At 52.8% G+C, this 17,335-nt stretch overlaps 8 protein-coding genes across 8 annotated transcripts; 3 read left to right on the plus strand and 5 right to left on the minus strand.

Moving 5' to 3' along the window:
• Positions 1 to 191: 191 nt before the first annotated feature.
• Positions 192 to 1,136, minus strand: LTHEOB_2225 (uncharacterized protein; the record flags this gene model as incomplete). The annotated part of the gene is made up of 1 exon (XM_035511014.1): positions 192 to 1,136. The coding sequence occupies one exon, from the start codon at positions 1,134 to 1,136 to the stop codon at positions 192 to 194; it is 945 nt and encodes a 314-aa protein (XP_035365165.1).
• A 3,467-nt stretch (positions 1,137 to 4,603) lies between these two features.
• Positions 4,604 to 6,223, plus strand: LTHEOB_2226 (Vitamin H transporter; the record flags this gene model as incomplete). Its single annotated transcript, XM_035511015.1, has 4 exons — positions 4,604 to 4,797; positions 4,846 to 5,315; positions 5,363 to 5,628; positions 5,684 to 6,223. The coding sequence occupies 4 exons, from the start codon at positions 4,604 to 4,606 to the stop codon at positions 6,221 to 6,223; spliced, it is 1,470 nt and encodes a 489-aa protein (XP_035365166.1).
• Positions 6,224 to 6,603: 380 nt separating this feature from the next.
• On the minus strand, positions 6,604 to 8,464 carry LTHEOB_2227 (Sugar and other transporter; the record flags this gene model as incomplete). Its single annotated transcript, XM_035511016.1, has 5 exons — positions 6,604 to 6,807; positions 6,861 to 7,862; positions 7,910 to 8,095; positions 8,150 to 8,289; positions 8,341 to 8,464. 5 exons carry the CDS (start codon positions 8,462 to 8,464, stop codon positions 6,604 to 6,606), a joined length of 1,656 nt encoding a protein of 551 aa, XP_035365167.1.
• A 257-nt stretch (positions 8,465 to 8,721) lies between these two features.
• On the plus strand, positions 8,722 to 9,734 carry LTHEOB_2228 (Gluconolactonase precursor; the record flags this gene model as incomplete). Its single annotated transcript, XM_035511017.1, has 2 exons — positions 8,722 to 9,051; positions 9,108 to 9,734. 2 exons carry the CDS (start codon positions 8,722 to 8,724, stop codon positions 9,732 to 9,734), a joined length of 957 nt encoding a protein of 318 aa, XP_035365168.1.
• Positions 9,735 to 9,774: 40 nt separating this feature from the next.
• On the minus strand, positions 9,775 to 10,758 carry LTHEOB_2229 (D-3-phosphoglycerate dehydrogenase; the record flags this gene model as incomplete). The annotated part of the gene is made up of 1 exon (XM_035511018.1): positions 9,775 to 10,758. One exon carries the CDS (start codon positions 10,756 to 10,758, stop codon positions 9,775 to 9,777), a length of 984 nt encoding a protein of 327 aa, XP_035365169.1.
• Positions 10,759 to 11,120: 362 nt separating this feature from the next.
• LTHEOB_2230 (Aldolase protein) lies at positions 11,121 to 11,984 on the plus strand (the record flags this gene model as incomplete). Its single annotated transcript, XM_035511020.1, has 1 exon — positions 11,121 to 11,984. The coding sequence occupies one exon, from the start codon at positions 11,121 to 11,123 to the stop codon at positions 11,982 to 11,984; it is 864 nt and encodes a 287-aa protein (XP_035365170.1).
• A 1-nt stretch (position 11,985) lies between these two features.
• On the minus strand, positions 11,986 to 13,778 carry LTHEOB_2231 (uncharacterized protein; the record flags this gene model as incomplete). Its single annotated transcript, XM_035511021.1, has 3 exons — positions 11,986 to 13,286; positions 13,341 to 13,642; positions 13,762 to 13,778. 3 exons carry the CDS (start codon positions 13,776 to 13,778, stop codon positions 11,986 to 11,988), a joined length of 1,620 nt encoding a protein of 539 aa, XP_035365171.1.
• Positions 13,779 to 14,732: 954 nt separating this feature from the next.
• On the minus strand, positions 14,733 to 15,590 carry LTHEOB_2232 (uncharacterized protein; the record flags this gene model as incomplete). The annotated part of the gene is made up of 1 exon (XM_035511022.1): positions 14,733 to 15,590. The coding sequence occupies one exon, from the start codon at positions 15,588 to 15,590 to the stop codon at positions 14,733 to 14,735; it is 858 nt and encodes a 285-aa protein (XP_035365172.1).
• Positions 15,591 to 17,335: the final 1,745 nt, after the last annotated feature.

Consider the following 17,335-nt stretch of genomic DNA (forward strand, 5'->3'; position numbering starts at 1 on the left):
ATCCGAGCTTCGAAAGAAACACTACTATCCCGTAATTGTGTTTTCTCTGTAGCTTTGTGGGGCTTCTACTTTGTTCCCAGCCGACATTCTGCCCTTGTGCAAGAAGAGAAAGCAAAGAGTGAAAATTGCTTCGGCCAAAGAAATAATCTTTGCTTTGACTCTGCGTCCATCTATTGAACGTAGGCCAACAGTTACCAAGAGAACAACCGCTTCAATATGCCCTCCTCCCTCCGCGACTTCAAAGCCTCCTCCTCCCTCCGCGACTTCAAAGCCTCCTCCTCCCTCCACTTCTTCATTTCCTTCTCCGTCATACACAACAACTTAGCCCTCTCCTCAGCCGCGTCAATGATCTTCCTGACAATCTCCATCTGCGTGTTGGACATCCGCACCTCCCAAGAGCCTTTCGACATCCAATCAAACGGCGATGCCCAGGAAGACTTCGCCTTGGGGACAAACAAAGCCCGTTGCCTGCTGGCGGCTCGTGCGACCATCTTAGAGCACTCCGGATTGCTCTCGTCCGCTTTCGGGTCCGGGGCTAGGTGCGCGACGCCGAAGAGTCCGAGCTCGCGGCCGGGGATCCTGCTCAGTTCGTCTGGCAGGCTGGCCGAGTGCTGGGGGTGGTGACACAGCGAGGGGAGGTAGCTGATCCAGGCTATGTCGTCATGTAAGACGAAAGGCTGGGTTTCGCCTTCTAGTACTGGTGACGTCGGGGGCTTTTGTATCGTCGATGCTTCTTTCTGCGGTGTTGCCTCCGGTGATCTGTCATTAGGCGATGCTGGCTGTAGCGAGTCGCGTATCGATGTTGTGCTGGAGGTCGATGTTGTCGCAGTTGCCTTTCCTGTAAGGGAAGGCGCTATTACTGTAGTCGTCGTCGACGTGATCGCCGTTTCTGAAGAGGGATTGTACGGCTCTTCAGGGGGGTTGTAGACGGGACTGTAGAGTATAACGATTGCCAGAATGGTAAACAAGAGGCTGAGAAAGTAGGGCCAAACGTATAGATCTTCATCACGGTGGTGGCCGTTCTGACGTGGCCGGAAGGAAGAGTCAAGAGAGGAGTCATTTTCCGAGTTATTGTCCGGCGGGACGGTGTTATAAATCCGCCTGTACCTAGCGTCGGAATGGAAATGATACTTCATGGTCGTCAGGGCAGAGCTTGATGTACAAGTCGAAAGCTCTGAAGTGGTGAAAAGGTCACGTAGAAAATAGACGTCATGAGAAGGCTATTCGATTCTGTATATAAAGAATTTTTTAACAATGCATGAAACAGCCTTGGCTACCATGATCCACCAGATTTAAACAAGGTGTGGTGAAAGGAAACTGAAAGAAACGCGAACAAAATTTCGCGAACTACAAAGAAAACGTGCAGGAAACGGTGAGTAGACCCCATTGGGCGACTGTTGATTCATTCATACCCCGTGTGCGTCAACGCCAAGAGTTGGCGTCTTGGGATGGCCGCCTGCGGCTACCAAGCCAACTTTTGCAACGAACAAAAGCCGCGCGATAATGCTTATGGAACTTGACGGAACTTACTTACCTTTTCCTAAATGCGCCGCATCTCCGCCACCATTTTCATAGCTTTCAACATCACCGGGGCCGAAGCACCGTCCGCGATTACAGTCGCGATTGACCCGAAAGCTTTCTCTATGACTACTCGCCAAAGGTCCACTGGAGTGGAAGGCTCTTTGCGCAGTAGAGATGAACGAAAAAATATGGACATTATTAGATATAGACCCGCCTTCCAGCGCGTAACGGTAAAGCGTGGAGCATACTTGCTTAGCCTAGTTGCAAATTATTATGCTGGTGTGTCTTCTAAATTGTCGGAAAGTGGTCATAGAGCGTGATTATATAGCCATTTTACAAGACATCTTAAGATAAGTGTGCCTATATTTAGTAGACGGCCATATCCCAAACAATCGAAGAACAATACTATTTTTTAATAGACCTGCTTGTTCAGATGTTGTGTGTTAATAGGCGAAGGATCCATTGTTGAGTACTCTGCTACTTGAGTGTTGAGGCTTCAGATGGCTTTGTTTCCACCGCCAGTGATGTGCCGAAACCTCCCTCCTCCAGCTATGATCAATCAAATCCCACTAAGTAGGAAAGGCTGATTTTACCTACAGGGATGATTTTCACGAATTGAGCTGCTTCTCAATGCCAGGAACCATGGTTCATCAACTCCGGTGATTCGTTTGGGAGCATCTAAGCAGTTTTTCGATGATGCGCTGCAAGCGGCCCGGGGTGGCAGCAGGCAGTTCGAGCTATTCGAATTAGCTTTTACTTTTGGAGGTCCGCTTATCTGAGATGTCTTACGTTGGGTTGAGCAGAAGTCTCGTCGATGAGGTGATGGTAAATAGAGAAAAGTATCTTGCGATAGGATCTGAACTGGGGCAGGCGTTCGCCGAGTGCCGTGAGGATGTTGCAGCACTTCGTTACTGATTTTGAAGCCTGAAGACCTATCTTTGGCTGCACACCATCCGTTGGAATGAGTGTTGAGAGATGCAATATCAGGACTCCTGCTGTAAAGGCATCAAAGACATCTAACAGAGATCCTGAGAAGCTTCCTTGGTCCAATTCGTCGTGGATATCATCGATCAAGATTCGGCAGTGAGCCATGGTATCCTTTTCCAGCGTGCGGAAACCTTCCGCTATCATACATGTGTCGGAGTATGCTAGTGACTGAACAAGCTCTGATAATGTGCGAAATGCCAATCGATGCAAGAACTTTGATTTTCCCGGAGAGTTTGCAACGAGATGACGAACTGGAGGGGAAAGCTGCTGCCAGTACAGGAAGTTGTGGTAATTGTGCAGAACCGATTGATTGGAGCTGCTTCGGAAGTGCGAGGTCAACTTTGCATGCATGACTAGTTGAAATATCAGTGATTCGTGACCATCACTGTTTTCTTCTGGATCCTGACATGAATGAGTATTTGGCTATCGTAGGTTTTGAGAAACATACTTGAACCGATATGTCGTAGTCTTGAATTGCGAATGGGCGATCCATGATGGAAGCGAGACATCTGTATTGGACCCGATTAATACTTGACTGGAATATGGAGACGTAGCGTACCTATCGAGAAGATACAAGGACCAGAAAATATTCTTGGCACTGTCCACTCCAAGTTCCGGATGCCCATCGTCCACAGTGGAATGCCTATGGAGACCCGAAGAGATGCATTTACTCGTAGCAAGCCCCAAAAGATACCAAGTAGAGCCTCCATGAGAGTTCAAAGTAGAGTATACAATGAGGTAGAGTAGGCAGTGGAGGTAAGCAGCTGGGCTACAGGTCTTAATCACCGAAGGGAAGATGTCTATAGATGCGGCATGTAAGGCGGCTGAAAAAGACTCCAGCCTCGAGGACTCGTGAGCCATGGCAGCGCCGATAGCGAGGGACATGTAGATACTGAAGTCTCGCAGTGGATGCGGGGTGGTGCTTCCTGTGCTTCTGCCATCGGCGTGCTCGGCGATTACAGATTCATACTGCGCCATCGATTGATCACGGTTCAGGTGAACAAGAAACAATGTCGGTGCTTCTTCCAAGAACCTGTGCATGAAGCCTACAGTACTCTCACGGGTGAGTGTCAAGGGCTGCACACTACTACCCACAGAGATGAGAGCCGCGAATCCCAGCAGATGCGAGGTCGGAGAGCTCAGCGTGGCTGCGGCTTTGACCAATTTCTCTGGAGCCAGATGGCAATGAGATTCACGAGTGCCTTCTCCATCCCGGGGCTCGGCCATGGCACTCCGGGACAAGAACCCGATCTGTCCTAACGTCGCATGCACGGAGCCTTCAACGGGATTCTCCGCTGCATCTGCCGTAGTCGTCGAACGAGCATTTGCCACATTCTCGGAAGTGGTTTGCTGTTCGGTGTTCAGCGGCGAGCATGTCCGGCGTCGTTTCGTTGGAGTCTGCGCCTCCTCCAGCTGTCCGACTTTACGCTTCAAAGCCTCGATATAGCTGCCATTGGAGAAGCTTTAGATGAATAATTTCAAGCATGGACATCTCCAAGGACCCACTTTGGTAATGAGCCGGCGGTGAGAACACCGCCGTCTTCGAGTGCGTCTGGGTCTTGGTCGGAGCGGCGCTCCTGGCACTGGAGGCCTAATGTGGTGCAAGCAGTGCACGCTGGGAGCGTTCGGTCACACTGCGGAAAGATGCGTCAGTATGTTGAAACCACCATTTCGGGAAAGGCTCACCTTCTGCTTGCGCCGCCAGCACCGCTCACATGCCCGGTCGCGCTTCCCCGCAGGCGGTCGGACTGAGTCCGATGCGGAGAGACCATGCGCAGATGGCTGCGGGGCGACATCCATTCTGGGCTGTTGACTGCTGAGGGTTTGCGAAAGTAAGGTGATTGTGCTCGGGGTTTCGGAGGACTGGCGGGGGGGTGGGCGAGAGAAAAGGCACGAGGCCTCGGGCGGAGTCCGATGGTACCGGGACGCCACCACGGCAGCGGCAGCCGACAAACTTGGATCGTGAAATGCGGGGTTTGTGGGGGTGGAGCTCGGGCGAAAATCAAACAAGGCACCAGCGCTATAAAATTTCCGTCCCCGAAAGAATGGGCACTACTGCTGCACCGACCGAAGCAATACCGACCCACCCTTCAGCATGGGTGCCGACTCTTTCCACAAGGGGGATGCGCAGGAGTACATCGAGAATGCTCAGCCTCCGGACCCCTATCTCACAAACTACCCGCTTCTGCAGGCAAAAACGTCGGAAGAACTCGATGCGTTGAACAAAAGCGTCGTGAGGAAATTGGACTGGAAGTTCCTTCCGATGGTCACCATGATGCTGCTCATGAAGTTTGTCTTCCCAGCCCAGATCACAATTCAAATCTGACCTATGCTCAGCTATCTTGACCGCATCAATGTGTCAAATGCACGTCTTGCGGGAATGCAAGACGACCTCCACATGTCGGATACCATGTGGTCGGCGGGAATTTCCCTCTTCTACGTTGGGTACATCATTTCCCAAGTACCGGCCAATGTCATCATCGCAAAAGGTAAACCTCGCATTCTTCTTCCCTGCTGCATGCTAGCCTGGTCGTCTGTGACCATTTGCATGCCGGCGATGAAGTCGGGGTGGGCATTCCTCCTCTGTCGCTTTCTCGTTGGAATCACCGAGGGTCCATTTCTCCCGGCCGTCTCCCTCATGACCTCGTCGTGGTACACCAAACACGAATCGCCGCTGCGAATGAGCATCTGGCACGCGGGAAACATCGTCTCCAATATCTTTTCCGGTCTCCTTGCGGCCGGTATTCTCACCAACATGGACGGCATTGCTGGTCTCCACGCCTGGCAGTGGTTCGTGTTGCTCGAAGGTACGTCATAGTCTTAATCGCTATGAAGACAAAACTCATCATCGCAGGAATTGTTAGTGTCATTGTGGCGTTCCTGGGCTTCTGGTTCATCCCGAACTGGCCGAACGACACCGGCTCATATTTTCTCACCCCCGAAGAATCTGAGATGGCACAGTATCGTCAGCTCGTCTCTGCTGGCGGTCTTTCGGAGTCAGACGAAGGGGGGGCTTGGAGTGGCGTGGTCATGGCTGCAAAAGATCCCTTCACATGGATGTTTGCTGCCATCCACTTTTCCGTTATCATTGCGCAGTCTTTCAAGGACTTCTTTCCATCGGTCAGTCACCTCTTCCTGCCGAACCACTGAACACAACAGCACTAACGCAGCCCAGATCGTCGACACTCTCGGTTTCTCAAAGGTAGGGACGTACTTGATCCAGGCTCCGCCGTACGCCATTGCGTACTTGGTCACACTTGGCGTCTCCTGGTCCAGCGGTAGGCTGCTCGAACACTGTTGGCACATTATTGTGTGCATCACCGTGTCTCTGGTTGGAGCGGTTCTCATGATCAGCACACTCAACACCGGTGCTCGCTACTTCGCCATGATTCTTCTCTGCTCGGGCCCATTCGTGGGGCTGAACCTGCAGATCTCTTGGGAGACGACAGTGGTGCCCCGCCCCAGGACGAAAAGGGCCGCCCTTGTTGCTATCGCCAATTGTGTCAGCAGTGTGAGCCATTGGTTCACGCCCTATTTCTTCTTGACGAACCAAGCGCCCAGGTACGAGACAGGTGGCGGCATTCTCATTGCCGGATGTGGTCTTACTATCGTCTTCTGTTTGGTTGCTAGGTGGTGGTGTGTCAGGAAGAATAAGGAGCTTGATCGGAAGGATGCCCAAACTGGCGAAACTACTGAGTGGAGATTTTCGACTTAAGCAATGCATCTTCTCGTAGTTAGGCTGGCTATGCTAAGTGTAGACTCAAATGCAACGCATTTTGGTTTTCCACAAATTTGTTTATTTATGAATCACAATACTATTCTCTTCTCGAAAGCCAAGAACTTAAAGCATGCACTCAAAGTAAAAGGTTTGCCTTCACCGATTGGTATCATATTTCGAAATAAATTATCGTGATACCCTGTAACCTGAAACTCCCTTATTTGAAAACATACGGGCAAAAATGTTTCATCAGCACATCCTTACCGCGCCGTGATGAGAAAGTCGCATTGAGGTGAGAAATATTTGATGGAAGAACCATGGACATGTAATTTCATATAGAGACTACCCGCATGTATTGAGGTTCTCAGTACAACATTTTAAACCTGTCTGACATCCTCAACCTGTGAAACGCTTCCATTCTTCTCGTCCTCCATGATTATGTCCTGCTTATCATCCAACGCCTTATTGTCACTTCCTTCGATAGTCATGTCGTTGGGGGTAGGATAAGCAACCTTGTATACTGTGTACCAAGGCCTTCTGAACAGATCGTCCAGGGATTCAAGAGATCGTCCCGTGGTGTCCTGTGGTGACAAGTCAGCGTGGTTGAAACCAAACGTATGAGATTAAATCTTACCGGCATAGCGAAGAACACGTAGACCAACGAAATGCTGCAGATGCCGCCGAAGAAAACAAATGCTCCCCATCTGTGTGTTGCAGCCAATAGGCTAGGCATGGCCTTTGAACTGCCAAAGTAAAAGGCCCAGTGAAACGCCATTGATAGTGAGACGTTGAAAGACCGAATCCGCGTGGGGAAAATCTCAGAGCCGATCAAGTACGGCATGGAGAACCAACCAATGCTCCAGGCAATAGCATGAAGGTAGATGGCGACGATGGCAGCGGTTCCGGCATGAGATGCAGCCGACGAGGCCTCCACCTCTGCGGTTGACATGCTTCCTGTGATGCCCAGATAGCAACCCACAAACGCCAGTGTCAAGATCTGCAGGATAATCCCCGTCATCAATGACCGACGACGACCAAGGAAATCCACGATGAAGATAGCAAAAGCCAAGCATGACGTGAATTTGACGATGCCATATATTCCCGTGGCCAGGAATTGAGACTCGGTCCCTGTGACTCCCAAGTAACCAAAGATTGTGGGGGAATACTGCGTGATGGCATTTGCGCCAGACCATTGAGAGAAAAGCGTTGCCAGGAAAATGAGGAAGAAGCGGCGTCGGTTCTCTATCGGCACAAATGTCTCCACGACGAAGTCTTTCTGCGAAGCTCCTGCCACAGCCTCCACCTCGTGTTCCAGCTGGGCATCCATCCCAGCGAGTTCGGCCTCGATGACGGGATGATCCTCGGGAAGATGACGTAGCTTGCTGAGATTTCTGGATGCTTCGCTACGTCTGCACTTGGAAAGGAGCCATCTTGGAGATTCGGGAACGCAAAAGGTACCAATGCCCCACAGAGCGGCTGGCAGGAGTTGGAGGAGTGTGGGGAGCATCCACTGCGCCCGCACGCCTGCGTATGTCTTGGTCACACCGTAGTTGATGAAGAAACCCAGGACCACGCCAAGCTGTTGGCAGGCGGCATACTGCAGAGTAAGAAGCCCTCGGATTGCTTTTGGGGCAATCTTGAAATGTGTCAGTCCTGTTTCAATACCCAAAGATGCGTGCCTACCTCGGATATGTACATGGGTGGCACCACCGTTGTAACTCCAATTCCTATTCCTGAGATGAACCTCGATGCGTACAATCCGCCGAGACTGCCGGCGCAGAGCCCCTGACCGAGAATTCCGGCAATGTAGACTACCGTCCCACCGCGAAGTGTCCATCTACGGCCGAAACGGTCATTGAAGTAGGTGCACTGTGTCCAGGTCGTTAGAGCAAGTCAGAGGGAAAAGGGGACGGAATCTGGTACCCCCAGACAGCCAAATACAGCACCAGCGGTAGCAATGGATACAATCCAACCCTTTGTGTCTGCATATTGTTTCTGTGATTGGATGTAGATGCCAAAGTCGTGTTTGAATCTGTCCTGGACCACGAGCGAAGCGATATTCCCTGTTCACACCTCGTGAGCTGATATTTCACCCTTTCATTCGGGAGACTCACCTTCATCAAACCCCTTTGCCACTCCTGAGAGAGCAAAGCACCACGTGCAAAAGAAGACATAGGCGTTGAAAATTTCCCGAGGGGAATTTTTCATCGCCCTCTTTGTCTCTGCAACAAGTCCCATGATGATGATAGCTTTGGTGTGCTGCAGGACGATGTGTTGGAGACCGAGAGCGCTCTATACCCAAGAGCCAAGAATTTCGCGGCCAGTATTATTTCCAGACGACCCCGTGGGGTCCCCGCACCTATCGGACACGCCCCGAGGCACCAAACGTCCGATCCCGACGCCCCGAACAACATCCGTCAGCGCTAAGCAACTACTACACACACCGCCTCACGACCTGGAATATAAGTCACAATCTGGTAGGTCGGACGGAAAACATGTCCAAGGGCTTTTCGGCAAACATGAATTTCTACCCGGCACCTCCGGTCATCGAGGCCAGAATCTGGGTCCGCATCCCGGACGAGCTGCGGTGCACGGGGCAGGCGACAGAATGGAAGGGCGGGTCGGCGTTGCCTTTCTCGGGCATCTTCCTGGAAGGCCCGACTGCGGACAGCCAGGGAAACGTCTTCGTGACGGATATTCCGTACGGGCGTATCCTCAAGATAGACGCCGAGAAGAAGGTGTCCGAGTGCGTCCGGTACGACGGCGAGCCGAATGGCATGGTTCTGCGGGACGATGGACTGATTGTTGTGGCGGACTACAAACAGGTATACTAAGGCTTGCCCTTCTTGGTCTTGTTTCGAGGATGCTGATTGGACTGCAGGGCCTCCTTCTCTTCGATCCCTCGACGCAGACCATCTCACCGCACCTCACCAGGCGCAATCTCGAGCGCTTCAAGGGTCCAAATGATCTCATCATCTCAAGCACCGGCGAGCTGTTCTTCACGGATCAAGGTCAAACTGGGATCACAGACCCAACTGGAGCCGTCTACCGCCAGTCTCATGGAAGCAAGCTTGACTGTTTGCTTAATAACGGCGTGTCGCCGAACGGGCTGGCGCTGACGCCCGACGAGCGCTTCCTCTACGTGGCAATGACCCGGGCCAATGCTGTGTGGCGACTGCCTCTGAATGCAGACGGCTCAACGACAAAGGCTGGCGTCTTCTTTCAATCATTTGGCAATGCGGGACCCGACGGGCTGGCAGTGGATGAGGAGGGGAGTCTCTTTGTCTGCCACCCCAGTCTCGGATGCGTCTTTGTTGTGGACAAAGACGGTATTCCGAAAGCCCGCATTGTTGGAGATGCACGTGGCGGGAAGAACTTGACCAATTGCACATTCGGCGGACCAGACAACAAGACGCTGTTCATCACGGACAGCATGGAAGGGAACATCCAAGTTGTTGAGTGGCACTGTGCTGGAGCGCTCCGGCCTCACGCTTCGAGACAGAAATAAGCATTTACGAAGTTGAATCAAATTAAACTGCATCTACCCATCACTTCTCCAACCCCACAATGTGCCGATACAGATTATCCACCGCCGCCATCGCCGCCGTCCTCTGCGCCTCGGCCGTCGCCGCGCCAATATGCGGCGTCGACACCACATTCGGCAGCTCCCACAGACTTGCATATTTCTCCTTGGTCGGCGGCTCCTGCTCATGACAATCCAGGCCCGCACCCCAAATCCGTCCCTCCCGCAACACGCGCTCCAAATCCTTTTCATTCACGATGCCCCCGCGCGCCGCGTTGATCAGGATCGCCTCGGGCTTCATCGCGCACAGCTCCTCGTACGCCAGCAGGTCGCGCGTCGCCTCCGTCAGCGGCACGTGCAGCGTCAACACGTCCGCCTCCCGCACCACTTCCCCCACCGTCGCCGCGCGACGGTACGGGAAGTCCCAAGCCGGTAAGTCCTGCGGCATGAACGGGTCGTACGCCACCACAGGGGCATCAAAAGCGCGGTGGAAAATCCGCGCGACGCACCGCCCGATGTTGCCCATCCCCACGACGCCCAGCGTGCGGCCGTGCAGCGTGAGCCCGCGGCAGGCTTCTTTGGGGACGACCGCCCCCGCTTGCTGACGGCGGTCGATGCTGCAGACTTCGCGCGCGACGGCCATGGTTAGGGCCAAGACGAGCTCCGCGACGGCGCGCGCGTTTGCGCCGGGCGTGTTGAGCACGGCGATGTTGCGGGCGGCGCAGGCGCGCGCGTTGATCTTGTCGGTGCCGACGCCGTGCTTGCCGATGGCTTTGAGGTTCGGGCACGCGGCGATGTCGGCGGCGCGCAGCCAGGAGGAGCGGATTAATAGGTATTCTGCATCGTGCCAGGAGCTGAATTCGGGATCGGTGTTGAGGATGACGTTGAAGAGGGTGCGGGCGTGGGCGATGGCGTCGGGGTGGAATTTGTCGAGGACGTAGACGGTGGGTTTGTTGGTGGTGGTTGAAGGGGTTGAGGGCTGGAGGTCTGCGACGCTTGCTGGTGCCATGGTTGGCAATGGGAGCTGTTTTTTTGGCTTGCGTAATTATTGGGGAGCTTTCCCCGCAGCTCTTTTTTGAGTATGCCGCAGCAAGAGTGGAGGGGACAGTCATATCGGCCGCCCTGGTCCCGTGACTCGGCACGTGTCCGATGCATCGGACGGCGCCCGGGATCGGCAACCGCACGCCTTTCCCCATGGGGTCCGACGATGCCGAAGGGTGTTGCTCATCGGGTAGTTAGGCGGGGGAATGAAATAAGCGCTGAGTCTCGTGCCGAGTCTCTGCTTCCAAGAGTCAATCACTGTGCTGTTGTCGCGGCTTTCATCATCACTTTCTCTTACCTACTCGATACCCATCCCCCGTCTGAGCAACCATGGGATCCCTCCCCGAAAAAGCCCCAGTCCGCCCCGCAGTCAGCGTGAGCAATCCGTTCCGCAGCCGCATCGTGGCAGGGCAGGTCAGCGCCGTCATGTCGGTCAAGTTCCTGGTCAGCAACGAAGTCGCCATGATGTGCCGGCAGGCGGGCATCAGCGGCATGTTCATCGACATGGAGCACTCGACGCTCGACCTGCACGCCGTCGCGCAGCTCATCCTGGCCTGCAACTACGCCGGCGTCTCGCCCATCGTGCGCGTGCCCTCCAAGTCGCACTGGCACCTCAGCCGCGTGCTCGACGCCGGCGCCGCCGCCGTCGTCGTGCCGCACGTCGAGAGCGTCGCGGAAGTGCGCGAGCTCGTGCGTGCGGCCAAGTACGCCCCGCTCGGCCAGCGCGGCTGCGCGAATAACCAGCCCCTCCTCAACTTCCAGCACGTCCCGACACGCGTCCAGAACGAGCTGCTCAATGCCGAGACGATGCTGCTGCCTATGATCGAGACGCCTGCCGCCGTGGATCTCGTTGATGAGTTCCTTGCCGTTGAGGGGGTGGACGGCATCCTGATCGGCTCGAATGATCTGTGCACCGATATGGGCATACCGGGGCAGTACGACAATCCGGCGTACCAGGATGCCGTTACCAAGATCGTGCTGGCGGGGAAGAAGGCGGGGAAGCCGATTGGCATCGGCGGCATCGGGGGGAGGCAGGATCTGCTGGAACGGTGGTTCGCCATGGGCGCGACGTGGTCGCTGAGCGCTGGTGATGGGGCGATTCTGCAGGCGGGGATGAAGAAGGTTGCGGGCGAATACGATGCTATCAATGAGCGTGTGCAGAAAGTGAGAGGAGAAGGGAAGTTGGTTGTGTAGTCTATAGATCAGAAAAATCGAATGCTCTTGCGATGCTTGGATCGGCGTGGCCGTATGCGTACTCGCCCAGCCCGGCCTCCATGTTCCAGAATATGTCATCGTTCAGGAACCCCCATTGCAGAGGATCGTCGGCCAGGAAGGCATCCTGCTGCAGCCCTTCGCTTCCATCTTGGGCCAACGCGAACCATTCTTCTTGTGGCTGATCATGAGAAAAGCCCAAATGGCCGGTGTGATTGTGCCTCGGGGCCATCTGCATATCCAAGGGCAGCTCCGGCTGATGTGTTGCTATCACGGACGGGCCTGGTGCGCCGAGTGCCTCCAGGTCCAGAGCCGGCGGATCTCTACCCACATCGGCTGCATGAGGCGTAGGAGAGGGACGCAGCGAGACTAGATTCCACTTCCTCTCCACATTCCGGTGCAACGCCTCGTAGACAGCAACGTAATGCATTGCATCAGGCAGCTTCGCCGCCATTGTGCGCAGCGTCTCTCCGCAGAGCCTCAGAGTTTCTTGAACAGGCGGCTGTCTCAGCTCCTTCGAAGCCGTGACGCAGAACATGACCGAAAGACCAGCTGTGAATATCATCTGGAAGTAGCTCCTGGTATACGTGATGCTGCCTTGCTGGAAAAGCCTGCTGTAGAGCCGTATAGTACTCGTTGCACATTCAAGGCATTGGTTGAGGAGGTGAGCTGGAGGAATTCCGTTCCGCTTTGGCACAAAGTCGACCGCCTTTCGTACGAGAATGAGCCGCTCCCGGAAGTGCAAGAGGTCGAACCAGTCTTGAGACTCATACAGTGACCTTGGAGCCTGAATCAATGGTGCACCAGCCCTCCACTCGTCTAGGTCCCGGAAAAATCCGTCTACTGTCTGGCAGATCTTCCCTGTCAACAGAAATGTCTCGAAGCCGTTGCGTTTGGTTGTCTCTGCAAGCTTGGAGAATTCAGAGTGGATGCGCGATACGATCTGCCGCAGCCGGATGCACAAGAAGAACACGGACATCTCAGAAAGTCCGGAAGGCGTATGCGCCGCTTTGAATGTGTTGAGATCGGGGAATATTTGCTGAGCGGCTACAATGGTTTCGTCATTGGCATCTGCGGGAAATCCAGTGGTAATGTCTCGTTCCGCAATTGAAAAGGGCCTGTGCAACGTGTTGGAGCTGTATCGGTCAATCATGTAACACTCCCAGAAGACACGCCGCCGCAGCTGTTCTCCAAGAAGATCGGAATGGCCCGAGGATCCCTTGTGGAGCCCATGCTCGATGCACATCCGGATACACAGGTGTGTTATCTCCCATATCGACGTTCCTGAACAGCAATGTGTCAGCAACAGGTATTGTCCGCTCGTTTACATCGACGCACCGATGTGGTAATAAATGCCAAACCTCCCGATGAGAAGAAGATCTTGGATGGCTTCAATACCATTGCCTAAGAACTTGTCATCAAAATACCGCATGGCTGCAGTGTAGAACCCAAACGGATGCGACCCATAAAGCCCTCTTCTGTAAAGGGTAACGGATCCAATGGCCATAATCATGAACGCGCGGAAAAGGTCATGGCTCGAGTGCGTGTTGGAAGCATCGCGTAGCTCGAACACGCGGGTATATAGATTTTCAATTTCTTGCTTCAGTATGAAGGGGTTGTGGACATGAGGCCCGCTGAGACTGTTGTTGAACAATGTTAGTGTGCTGCTGCGAAGCTGCAACGCATTTGGGGCATCGAAATACTATTTGTCAAACAAGAGGCGAGCCTCAGACGCTGATGGTAGAGCATTGGCGCCTACAGAATTCTCAGGAACATGTGACGTTTCCGACAGATTGCGCAGCAGATGAGTGTTGTTCTGCCTCCATTCTGAATCCGCGAAGAGCAATCTCATAAAGCTAATCTACGGTCAGCATTAAAATTTGAGACAGGTAGCTAAGAATGCGCTGTACCTGAGTCCACTTCCATCTGGGACATTAAGAAAGGAATGTGGCTGGCCAAGTGAAGTAGTGCCGGCATCAGTCGACAACGGCAGATTGGCGTCGTGGTCGGCTTCAGTCCGTGCGGCCGTTTCCGGCTCAGGCAGTACAGACGCTCGCTGCTCGAGTTCATGGATGAAACTGAAAAGTGTGAGAATGAGCAACAGCCTTGAGGGGTAACTGACGCTCTTGACAGCGCCTGGCGGCCATTTCCTGCATGGATGACGCAATCAATGTCCGCCTTTGAACACGGGAGGCAACGTGGTCGGTTGCTGTCGCACTTGCATCTGCTCAGCAGCAATCAGGCTTATTTAGAATGGGAAATCACCTTGATCTTTCGTTGCGAGCAGACCGAACACGCTGGTAACCGTGGGATAGGCCGCACGGTGGTGGTCATGATGTGGATGCGGCTAGGAAAAGATGTGATGGAAGACAGCCTTTTCCTCGGCTCCCGCGGAAAATTACCCCGCACTACGCTTGACCTCCTATAAACCTCATTTTCCAAGGAGTATCGGCGCTCCATGCAATTGATTTGAAATTCAAAGTCAATGCCACCTGTGAAAACATAAGTCTGTCAATCTTTAAAATCAATGTTTTAGCTCTGGGAGAAATAAGCCATCGGCAGGATTTCCTTGCAGATGACGGAATAAAATTGCCACGGGACTTAGGATCTGTTTCGTGCGCAATTCTACAATGCTACAACTTGATTTACAAGATGTACCAACATTGAGTAACCCAAATTATTTACATTATACTCTCAAAAACAAGGAAACGACCAGCGCGGCGCCGAATACTAGAAATCCGGAAAATCGATCAGACGGCCCCGCTCGTCCAGCAACCCAAAAGCCATACCAGCCTGAATCGCCACTTCGCCGGCCTCTCTCACCTCCGGCTTCGCATTCGCGTCGACCATGCGCGAGAAGTCGACCTGCCGCACCTGCTGCTCCATCTGCGCTGCTAACTCAACCGTCTGATCGATCATGCTCATGTTGGGATGGAAGGGCTGCGACGCCGTCTTGCGCTTCGTGTCGAAGCCCATCAGCAGGATCTGCCAGTACATGGGCGCCAGCACGGTGCCCAGCTTCAGCCGCTGGCTCTCGCGCGGGCCGATGCGCCGGCGGTGCGCGTAGAAGCGCACGTAGAGCACGACGGTCAGCACGGCAATTTCCTGCACCGCGCCGTCGGCGTAGATGGTCAGGTCGAACAGGTGGTTCAGGTGCTCGACGTCTTCGAACATTTCGTGCACGGCCTGGTAGATTTTGAGCCGGATCGCGTCGGCTGTGGATTGGTCCAGGGATGCGCCGGCCCATTCGCCGGACTCGGCTTGCTCGGATGTTGGGAGGGTGGTGGCGCAGAAGGATTCGAGCGGGTTGAAGAGGGAGTTGAATTTGTGCTTGTTGAGGCGGCCCTTGATGGCGCTCTCCTGGGGAAAGATGATGGTGTGGATCTCCTTCAGGTTGTCGATCTCCATCCGGAACTGCTCTGGGTCGTTGTGGATTTCTGTGAGGTTGCTGTACGAGGTTTTCCATATCTCGAAAGTTTCTGTTTCAATGTTCCAATCATATCCGACCGTTTCACGGATGGCCGCCCCGACGGGATCCCTGATCAACTCGAAATCCACTCGGGGCCAGGTGATCATTGGCATGCCCATTTTGGCAATCGGTATATATGCGTAGATGTAGGTTTGAGGAATGTAGGGCTGGGATAGGCTGAGGCGGTTTGTCGTTGCGCCGCAAGAAAATAGACTGGTGGTGAAAGTACGCAATATGAACAAGACCATGCAGAAGCGCGCAGCCTACCTTATATTGTCGTAGAGTGATCAACAGATCAGCATCGGCATATGCTTGTAGATAGCCGATCCATGACCCCATGGGCAGAGTGCCCACATGGCGAACGCCAGGCAACAGCCGCAAGGCGCAATCGCGCAAGGCGGTGTTCGTGCTTGGTAGCCGAAAAGAGTTCAGCCCCTTCGCTTAGAGCCATATCTTTACCTATTTGGTGTGCTGTAGCGAAGCCACCATGCAGTAGTGTGTCTTGGTACGGCGGTTTCCTACAAAAGAAGAGAGGTGGAACCACCACGGACCGAAAACGATTCTTGCTATATTTAGCTGCGCAGAGCCTCTGCATTCAGCCCATCACTTCAGAGGATATATACTTCCCTTTGCTCACACGTGTTTTAGACTCTTTGCATTGTATATAAGCTGAATGACCAAGTTCTTCTTTCTACTACGGTTCTAGTCGCATGGTATTCTTTCCAAGGATCGGCAAAAGCACGTGTAGCCCGGGAGCTTCTCCAGAATTCTACCTTACTACGGCTTGCCTTTCCATATAGTTATTCACCCAGATATCTATATCTGGCATCGATATGCCTTATGTTCTTGACTTTTTCACGGAAGCTCACTACCACCATGTCATACTGGACATCCCCGCTTTAGTCCACAGTGTAACCCTGTGTCCCCACTGAGTATAAATACGGCTACGTGTTGGCTCGGTTCCTGGTAAGTATGATAGATGTAGTCTTGATAGATGCAGTCCGTGGAAATATAAATGAAAGACTCCGCACCCGTAAGCAGAAGCACATGATCTATGGTGTAGCAACATTCCTTCAGATAGAGTTGTGATTTTCTGTAGCGGCTACGTCATCAGCAGCTTCTAGCATAAGGGAAAGATCTAGGTTTCAGTCCTGTACTCTACAATTTAATCGGCATATAAGGGAGCTGTGCAGCAGGGTTTCCAGTGAGTAAATCAAAATTTCAATCTGAAACAATTTCGCAATTCAAACCACATTAATCCTCAATTTACTAAATCGTTAGGTTTATAAGTAAGTAAAATAAGTTCTTTACGCATTTATAAAAAGAAAGTAATAGTATTAAAGCGCGTAATAGTCTCTTTCTATAAGTAATAAAGATCTATCTAACTAAGAATACTTATAAAAGAGCGAATAAGAAAGCTAGAAAGAGTACCTTATATTAAGTATGTATGGTATGCGTCACTATATACGCCACCCGAAAATCAACCTATTCAATAATAATTCTTGTTAAATCCTTGTCAGTCACGTGTAAATCATTTGGTTAAACTAGTATTAAATCTATTTAAGATCTAGAAATTGCAAACCGAGATTCAGAATGGCTTAAACTGTTTACTCACTTGAAACGCTGCTGTGCAGACGCTTACTTTGCTTACGGAAGCGTAAGCAGTATTACATAACCAACCATCGACTGCTTCCCAAGCAGTCATTGCGATCATTCTGGCGTTCTGTCTCCAATCATAATTGGCATGCAGTCACTTAGCGTCTGTCTTGTATTGTTGCCCAACCAACCAGGCAATCGTCGACATCCAATTAGATCATGGCGTCCCACCAACGCTGACATGCAACTTAATCTCTGCAGCGATTGC

The sequence above is a fragment of the Lasiodiplodia theobromae genome (assembly GCF_012971845.1).
Source record: "Lasiodiplodia theobromae strain AM2As chromosome Unknown scaffold_5, whole genome shotgun sequence".
NCBI lineage: Eukaryota > Fungi > Ascomycota > Dothideomycetes > Botryosphaeriales > Botryosphaeriaceae > Lasiodiplodia > Lasiodiplodia theobromae.